The following is a 10,229-nucleotide window of genomic DNA, read 5'->3' as shown; positions in this document are numbered from 1 at the left end:
CCTGAATAAAGTAATAAAACCACTAGTAAACCAGTAGGCGGCGCCTGGCCTGCTGTTCAGTGAGTGGCCTGACTGCGAGCACCAAAAAAAAAAAAAAATTCAGGCCAGGCCAGGCCAGGCCACCGGGCATTTGCCCGACGTGCCCGATTATGCAGTCCGCACCTGGTCTCCGCTCACAACAGAGGGAGGGGGGCTATGCTTTGTAAGAAGCGCTATGATCCTCATGGTAAAATGGTAAATGGTAAATGGTCTGCATTTATATAGCGCTTTTATCCAAAGCGCTTTACAATGAGTAGATAGTCTACATTCACCCATTCATACACCGATGGCGGCAAGCTGCCACGCAGGGTGCCTACACACCATCGGGAGCAATTTGGGGTTAAGTGTCTTGCCCAAGGACACAACAACAGCAGCTGGGAGGGAGCGGGGATCGAACCGCCAACCCTTGCGTCATTGGCCGACCCGCTCTACCTCCTGAGCTAAAGCCATCCCGTTTGATCCTCATACAGGCAAACGGTGTGACAGTCATGATAGTGACACGACTACACAGTTTTATGTAGTTAAAGATGTAATTTTACAGTGAGACAAGGTGTAGCATCTAATAATAATGTTGAGCTGAACGATCTGGTGGAGTTGAATGAGATTCAGACTGAACACTGAGCAAAACCTTCACATCAAGTAAAACAAGTGTTGATATGGAACCTGTGTAGGAACTGTGGTGGACTGTTACAGAACTTCCCAGGCCCAATTCCTTCAAATTCGAGGACCAAACACGGCATAGTTTGAGACATGGATCAATGTTAATTAGTTACAACACTAATTTGTACATTTTCCAGGCCTAGCTGAAGGTTGGCTTAACATTAGCTTCCTCACTTGCTTGACGCTGTTTAACCTCAGTCACTCCTGCACGGGTGTGAAACACGGATGCAGACAGCGGGAGACCCATACAGAAAGTGGAATGTAGGCCGGAAACAAAATCTAACTAACTTTGATTTCTATTCTTGCACAAAATATATGAACTCAAGCAGTTTCAATGACCCATCCCTATTAACCTCTATTTTCAAAAACTGTCAAGGCTTTGATTTTGTGCTCTCAAATTTACAAATGTTCAAGGAGCTGTGGGAGGAACCCTGCATGTGCACTTTGGACAGTACAGCGTGATGATGATCCAAACTTTTTGTGTGCAACGTCCAAACTTTGAAAGACCTGGAAATTAGCAAACTCCATCTTCATTCTCCATCGACATTTGCAGAGCCGTGCAGGAAAACAAACAGAGGCATAGATGGAGTCGATGTTGGGTTTATTCCATTAAAATGTATGGAACAACAGTATTAAACCCCCACATACAGTATACACACTCGCAGAACAAAAGAAAGTGAGAAATGGATACAGCATACACACTCAAGTAAGAAATGGAGATGTAGAGAAAAAGCCTAAAGCCAGTTCCTGAAGGTTGGAAACTGCACATTTGGATGGAGCTGATTGTATTGGAGTTTCATCAATAAAGACGGTTTCAGGACATTGGAGATTAGAAGTTGAGTTACATTCATACATTTAGAGGAGATGGAGCCACTTATAATCAACACTGCTTTTAAATGGTTTGTTAGTTACATACATTCCATAAAATATAGCCTACTGTATATCCACGTTTGGAAAAAAATAATTATTACTGTACGAAGGAAGATATGACGGAATATTATCAACCATCAGAAGAGCCTTTGCTTTGTGTTTTTGAATTGATGAAGTTTGTGTTATTTTTATTATGGAAAATCTGTGTCTGGTTTTGGAATGAAACTCAACTTTCTAATTTCCAGTCATGTTATTCATATTGATTTGGTCATCAGTTTCTTTAGAAAGGAATGTAGTCTATACGCATATATATATATATATATCTCCAGAGAAACGCAGGACAGGGAACCACCAGCCAAACATCTCAACACTTCCCTACTTTCACTGTTTTAGTATCCAACTAGAAGTTAGAATAGAACGGTTTGGCCAGCCGTAGACTACTGACCTACACATAGAGCCAAAGTCACGCCCTCTTCCTGACCTACAAATAGAGAGCCAAAGTCACGCCCTCTTCCGGTTAAGGCATACGAACCAAGGGATTTCAGCCGCCACTGTTTTTTTCCCCCATAGACATTTCATAAACTGTTGATAAAAATTAGTTGTACTTTGTCAAACTAAGCGATTCAGCTACATTTAGAATCAGGAGAGACCATCGTTTCACTCAGAGCAAAATGTAAAATTCTAAATATTGCTGAATCGCTTGGTTGGACAAAGTAAAACTAATTTTTATCAGCATTTTACAGAAATGTCTATAGAAAAATGAATGGTGCATGAACTCCCTTGGTTGGTACAGTATGCCTAAACCAGGAGGAGTCTCTGACCAGTATGACCAGTATCTGTCTGCTGGTTGTGTCCCACCCTGGACAAATAGTAAGAGTATACTGTACTGTATACGTGATCTCATGCTTCGTGAACAAACCAATAGGCAAAACAAACAAGAAGTGTAATAGCATATAGCATAAGGCAGCAACAAACCCTACTCACTGTATCACACATATCACAGTCAGACATGAAGAAAGAAAAGACAGAAACAGGATAAAGGAATTGCTCTGTTCACTCTGACAGGACTAATAAAGTTTCATCTGACTGAATGGACAAATCTGGGCACTGCAGTGCAATGTTCGTAATGACAAACTTGTGTGAAATCGAAGTGGATTTTTATTATTTATTATTGTTATTCGTGATTCCTGTGCAATTTTTTTGAAAACCATAAACTATTAGCAAGTTAATTTCAATGTGATTTCTTTTTTATTCTTAAACGAAAAATCCCTCGTTAAGCTTGTCATTTCTTGCAGTGTGCGGTGTGTCCATCTTGTAAACCAGCCAGGTGACAGCAAGAAAACCATTGACTGAAACAAAAGAATATATAAAAATGATATCAGCACACCCGATAGACGCTCCCTTAGTGGTTTATTACAGCAGTTTACATATCGACGGTCTTTTACACAGGATACCAACATGTGTACTGAGTGAAACATACATGACAATAAAATGAAACAGGAGAAAACAACACACACCGGCAGCTAGCTCCTTGGATAAGAGTTAGCATAGCGAATAATAAAGCGGTTGTATAAGCAGTTGTATCATCCGCAAACGGTGATATCTAAAGACCGGATCTGTGTAAATGTTGGCGAATAAACCACTAAAGCAGCGTGAATCAGCTAGCAGGGATCTTACTTAGATGTTGTACCCAGACTGGTCTGGTTCTTGGACGTGCTAAGCTAGCTGACTGCTAACATTTTAATTAAGGCATGCAGCTATTAAACAATCGTAAGCGCAACGCATCAGAAATGCAGCAATTAACACAAAGTACAGCTACCATTGACCTCAGCTGAACTAATTTACAGTCATAATGCAGAACTTTGGGAGTTTAATTTATAATGGGATATTTAACAGCCAAACATGAACCCTGAACTCCTGCTTTCTACCCAACAATTAACACCTATGTGCATCTTTCTAACCCAACATCACTCGTTAACTAACCGTTCATCTTTGTGAACAAACGCTTGGTCCCCTCTGAATCAAAACCAGGATTATAAAACTTGACATAAACCCTTTAACCAAAAACCACCAGCGAGTCCGAACCACAGCCGACGGGACGAACCGAACAGACGTGCGAGAGGAGAACCTTGAACCCAAATGGAAAGTAAGGTTTCAAGACCATTTCTGTTCAACTCATTTCAAAACCAAATGACATAAACATTGTAAATAGTGACTGTAAACCAACAGCAAATCGGACATCGTAATTACAGAAAGGTTTCATGTCCACATATCCATACAAGGAGAAGACTAAGGCCGGGGCTATACTGTCTTTTAACTGTGCGTATCTCACGTCCATTTGGCACGTTGGTTGTGCACGCTCTCGTAAAGTAGAGGTGCTACATGTGATTTTGGAGAAAGATTTGAGTCAACACAGTTCTCATTTCCCTGGGTCGTCAAATACCGACGCTTTGGGTTGGTGCGCTGGACCGTCCACCGACCCGACCCATTTCTCCAAAATCACATGTAGCTCCTTGACCTTTATGCAGAGACAGCCATCGTGTGCACGGGGACGCGGAGTTAAAAGCAAGTCAATCTCTGGCCTAACAGTGGATCAGGAAGGTTGAACCCAAATTCACTGTTGAAGGCGGGAACATGGTTGAAGTGCTCAATGCTGCGGTTTGGTGAACACAAGAAGACGGCCCGCTCTCCCACAACAGCAAACTGCCACGGATTAGCTTCAACTTAAAGCTCGTGGAAAAACATTGTTGAGGCGCGCGGGCCTGTTGTTTCAAAGCCTTCAACGTGGAGAACATAGTGATTCTCAAATGACAGGGAACTGGGAAGGGTCAGCTCAAATTAAGAATTACTGGAGAAAATATGACTGAAGTGTCCGATGCTGTTATTTTGAAAACGTAGACGAGGAGAAAAGTGACTAAAATGTCAGTTGTTTTCATTATGGAAAAGTGCAACGCTGTAATTTCACATCCTAACCTTCACATAAGTGACTCTTAAACGCGGCAACGTGTTTAGGAGTCACCGCAGAAAGCGTTATTGGCGACCGCAAATCCTACAAAATCCCAAAACGGTCACAGAAGGCGAACGGTTTCACAGTTTATTGTGTGTTTTTTTTGGTGAAGATCCTTGACGGTCGGGAGCAGAAACGACCACCAAGGAATCCACCGGCGATGTCACACAGGAGCCGGGAAGTGACATCACCGAGCGGGTGAGAGGTGGATGCAGAAGCGGCGGGTTTTGACGACAGCAAAGAGATGGTCGATGATGAAGAAGGGCGGCGGAACTGAAACCGTCTTGGTGCTCATCAGTCAGATTTCTTGTCGCTGCTCGCCTGCAAAGAGAGAGAATAGATTAACACATTGAGTGCCAAGGACGTCTGTGGACGTCCTAAAAAAAAGTAACGAGGAGTGCCAAGGACGTCTGTGGACGTCCTAAAATCAAAATTCATATTATTCCATAATTCTGCTGTTTAAGGTCGTACCCAGCCAGTGAGCATGAATCCCTTCAAGGGATCACACGGCGCCACCTTAAACATCGACACCGGAGCTGCGCTACCCACCTCAGATCCTTTACTTTGTGCAGGAGAAAGCAGGGAAAGACGTGATCAAAGGGGAAACCGATGCATGCTGCAGCCAGAGCCGTATAGATTGCTCTGTCTGCAGCGGACAGTTGGCTCGGCTGCATCCGCGCCCACAACTGAGCTCTTCTGCTTCTATCTATCTGCATATAGTTTCTCCACACGATTCCCTGCCAGAAAGCCAGCACCCGAAGCCGAACGGCCAAACCTTTTCGTTCAGTCGCGTTTGGCATTTCCTTGTTGCGCTAGGATCCGTCCGGGGCAAAAACGGAGTCTGTGAGAAAACAGACTGTGTGCGTGTGGGGAGGAGCCCGCAGCTCAGAGGTGGAGGGGGGGGGGGGGGGGGGGGGGGGGGGGGAGGGGGGTGTGGCACGCAGGCTGCACAGAACCACACCATGTCACCACATCAGAAAACACCAGCCAGAGTCAGTGAATGTGCTCGAAATTAGAGTGCAAAAAGTATTCATAAAAGTGACTATATCTTGAAAAGTAAAAAAAAACAGCAGAAAACCCTTGAAAGTGCACTTCTTTCAGAGGCTGTCATTTCATAATGGAACTGTCTAGAAACAAAATTTCTTCTTTGGAAGAAGCAGGAGTGTTCAATGTTTCATTAGAGTCCAGCCCTGTCAATATAGCCCTAATAGAAAAAATTCTATAGCTGTTTTCAACTGAATGGAAGTGAATCTGGCACAGGCTCCAGACAATTTTACTGAAGCGCTGTGGCACTCAATGTGTTAAGAGTAGAAAATAGATAAAAGATTTAAATATGCGCAGCAGTTCATACATGAACTGCATGTTCCCCCTCACCTCCTCCCTCCCCTCCTCCACCCTTTCCCTGCTCTCTCCTCCCCCACAATCCCCTGTTCCCTCTTCTGCTCTCTCCTGCCCCTTTCTCCCTCTCTTTCTGTCTCTCTCTATCATATGATTGTTCACTCATGTTGTTATTATTACTACTGTAATTGTTATTGCTGTGTCAGCTAGATTTAGCTAGACATATTCTCTGTGAAGTCCTCTGAGACATGCTTGTGAATTAGGGCTATACAAATAAACGTGACTTGACTTGTTTTTTTGTTTTTTTTACCTACGAAGAACAACATTCTGCTGCTGCTTCAAAAATAAGAGTAGTCATGAAAAATGTCATTGTGTTACAATTAGACTCTCTGCATAAGCTTTTACTTTGAAAATCTGGATACACGCCGGTCAGCCGAAGCAAACGCCTACTATACCCCACTCTGTCTCTGATTGGCATAGCCAGAGTGACTCTGGTCTCATCCAATCAAAACCAGCCCAGTAACAAAGGATACGTGTACTGTCCAATCAGAGGCAGAGTAGGACAGGCAATGCCTCACTGGGAGAAAAAAACAACATTTGCGAATTGCGTGCGGGGCGAGATCATGGATGTATTAAAAGAACTGGATAGGGGACGTGCCACGCCCACCCATAAATGAATTAATGAATGATGAATGAATGAATGAATGAATGAATGCATTCGGACGGAGGTTGCTCACTGGCGCATGAAGCTATCATGGGGGGTTTTTCTTCCTGGTTTTACTTCCTGACCATGCGGCCCAAGGCGAAGTGCGCATGTGTGCCATGACATGTTCCATGACGTCTCCCATCCCTCCCACCCATGGATGTAGATGTAGATGAAGAAAATACACCTGTATACGGCTCTTAGTGGCTTCTGAAGAAAAAATGCCCCATCATTTTTTTTTTGATAATTAAAAGAGTCGTTTTATACTTTGAGTGACACCCGGAAAAAATTTCCCCTGGGTTTAACAGCTGCCGGGGTCCCCATGCAAGTGGATGGGAATTTTCCTTTCTCGGCTGCATGGCGTCACGTGACTTGCAATACAGAGCTTCACCAGCATGTTCAAATGGCTTCAAAGCCCAGCGCTATTCCTGGGGGCTTGGGCGAGATACAGTCGGAACCAACCCCCAGGTTGATAACCACTGCTGTATTCCATAGTCTGGCTTAACACAAAATATGGAGAAAGCTCATTTACTGATCCAATATGTGCCTAATTTTAGATTTTGCATATTTGTGTAACATTACATATCCAGAACTAAAGGAAACCCGAATCCCGACTCTCTACAACCTTCCTATCCCTCGTAGACAGAGCCATTGAAGAGAGAAGTCGCGCCAACGCAAGTCCAAAATCCTTGATCCTCGCGTGACTCGCATAGCTTCAGATACTTCCAGGTCGATGCTAGAATGGATTGGCCGGGGGAACATGATGAGGAGTGATGATTGGTTGGGTGTAGGCATGGGGAGTGATGATTGGTTGCAGTTAAGCCGGCCCACACATGATTCGTGGTGAAACAGCGCTGCGCCCACTGTGCCGTTGTTTTCTATGGGCAGAGCAGTGCCTCCCGACTATGCTGCAGCACTACCCTTGGCGTCGCGCACCGCTCGAAGATTTGCCACCGTGCGCTGAGGTCAAAGTTGAAATTGTTTAAACTTGGACCTACTTACCGGTGAGCTTTCTTCACTCTACCTTGTGGTGAGAGGTACATTTAAACAATTAATCAATTGTATAAAAATAGTTGCCGACAACTTTCTGTCATTCACCTAATGTTTGCAGCTCTATCTCTGTGTGTGTGTGTGTGTGTGTGTGTGTGTGTGTGTGGGGGGGGGGGGGATACTGTACCAGTGTGTGAATATGCACTACTAGATGCATACTGGATGTGGACCAGCTATCCAATATCCCTGCCTGTGTACATTACATAATCACTTGTATGTTTTGTACTCTGTGGGTGTGTGTGCACGTGTGTTTGTGTGTGTGTGTATGTGTGTATGTGTGTATGTGTGTATGTATGTATGTATGTATGTATGTATGTGTGTCTCCGCTATATGCAGTGTGTGTCAGGCAGATTGATGGCGGAGCAGCTGGCTGTGTGTGTGTGTGTGTGTGTGTGTGTGTGTGAGTGTGTAGTTAGATTCAGACACACACACCGCCCTTGCAGCAGCTAAATATACATTGTGCTGGACCGAGTTTACACACAAACGCAACACGCTGCCTGTGCCTCCTCTCATACCTCGCTCCCCTACAAATGCCCAGAAAACGTCCAGACAACTCGCAAAATATAAAATATGATTCATGTGCATTTCCATCAGAAGGTCAGTGGATGGATCGTCGGTACGAAAGAAAACAAAAAACCCATCTGGAGAGCGCTTGACAACACGCATCTGACACGCCTCCAACACGCATCTGACACGCCTCCAACACGCATCTGACACGCCTCCAACACACATCTGACACGCCTCCAACACGCATCTGACACGTGCAGCTGAGCGCCCGGCGACAGTGGAGCGGCTGCTGTGATTGGCCGACGGATAGACACAAACAGGAACTCAACAGAAACACGGCTTGGTGGGAGGTGTGTGAACTAGATGGAGGTGTGGCTCACTCTCCACGAGCTGCAGGCCAGAGCACTGGTCCACAGAGAAACTGTCCACTGGGCTGTGTTGAACATTACACACACACACACATACAGCAGCAGCAGCTTGGCTCAGAACAGAGCTGCTTCATACAAACAGACTCTACTGCAGGGTGTGGGCCTCCCCTCAGACAAAGCTTGGAGTTTTTAGAATACTTGCTTAGATTTGCAAAGTTCCTGGATGCCTATGGGATCATGATGATGTCATTTGATCCCATGGATACTGAACACTAGAGACAAGATAGCGTGACGTTGCTGTTTGACATACTGTCCTCCACTCAGGACTCTGCCAGTCGACTCGGATTCAACTGTCCAATACGAATATTGATAATAATATATACGAACTATTCTATATATATATATATATTTTTTTTTTTAAAGAATATCTTCAGTGATTATTTTGACCACATTAACAGTCAATTGCGGAGTTTCGACGTCGGGATATTGGAGTCTGAATGAGACATACTGTATGTATTTTTTAAATTAGGCTCTTAGCCTATTTTTTTTATTATTTTTTATTTCACCCTTTAAACATTAAAACAACATGTAGCCTACATGAATAAACAGATTAAAGTGTAAAGGACATTGCCTCTGCTTTGAAATGACACGTCTAATGCCGAGGCGACAGTTCTTCTCAAGACTAATAAGACCTACCGTAAATTCCGGACTATAAGCCGCGGCTTTTTTCCCGTTTTTTGGCCCCTGCGGCTTATATAACGGTGCGTCTTATCTATGGATTTTTTCAGAAAAAAAATTTCAAATACAAATAAAATCTCTCTTTTTTAGCACTCTTTCTACCTATAAATCCACTTCTGTTTTAATTTCCTCTGTTGCCCTCTTTTCACCACACCGCGGACACTGTGTGCACTGTCGAAATAAACAAAGGTGTTGTGTTATGTTGTTTTGTTGAAATGTTACGGTAATACGGTAAATGGGAGCTTCCTCAAACAGCCAACAATCCCCTCTGTGCGTGAACCCTTACATATGGTAATTACGGTAAGCAAAGTTCATCAGCCCGGAATCACAACAAGACGAGCAGTCTCTCTCTCACTTACCATGGGGAAGGTACGCAGAAAGTCACACGACGCAGCTTTCAAGCTGAAAGCAGTCGAACTCGCACTAAAAGAAACAAACAGAGCAGCAGCGCGTACACTGGGCATCGATGAGTCAATGGTGAGACGTTGGAAGCAGCAGCAGGAGAAACTGTCTCAGTGTAATAAGACAAAAAAGTCCTTCAGAGGCCACAAAAGCAGATGGCCGGAACTTGAAGATTCCCTTGAGGACTGGGTGTTGACCCAGAGAGGAGACGGCCGAGGCGTTTCCACGGTGCAGATCCGACTGAAGGCCAAAACAATCGCCACCGAGATGAAAATTGAACATTTCAGAGGTGGGCCATCTTGGTGCTACCGATTCATGAGACGAAAGGGACTGTCCGTCCGGGGGAGAACTACTGAACAACTCCCTCCCTACCAGGAGAAAATCACAAACTTCGGCGAATTCACACAAAGGAAGATCACGGAATATTATAGGAGTGTGAAAACATCCACAATCACCAACGGGTTCCAAAACGCTGGACTGCTGCGGGATGAAAAGGATGACGCCGCCACAGCTGGCGCTGAGGGCCGTCAGAGGCTTCAGAGGCTGT

At 44.5% G+C, this 10,229-nt stretch overlaps 1 protein-coding gene across 1 annotated transcript in view; it reads right to left on the bottom strand.

The window, feature by feature from the left end:
- Nucleotides 1-1,283: 1,283 nt before the first annotated feature.
- Nucleotides 1,284-10,229, bottom strand: part of bcap31 (B cell receptor associated protein 31) — a 60,828-nt gene continuing 51,882 nt past the window's right edge. Inside the window, exon 8 of the mRNA XM_083657135.1 lies at nucleotides 1,284-4,897. Within this exon, the coding sequence (XP_083513261.1) occupies nucleotides 4,871-4,897 (27 nt within the window). The 3' untranslated portion in view covers nucleotides 1,284-4,870. The remainder of the gene's footprint in view (nucleotides 4,898-10,229) is intronic.

The sequence above is a fragment of the Poromitra crassiceps genome (genome assembly GCF_964638095.1).
Source record: "Poromitra crassiceps genome assembly, chromosome: 20".
Taxonomy (NCBI): Eukaryota; Metazoa; Chordata; class Actinopteri; order Beryciformes; family Melamphaidae; genus Poromitra; species Poromitra crassiceps.
Note: the sequence above shows the minus strand (reverse complement) of the source record. Positions and strands in the feature narration are given on the sequence as shown.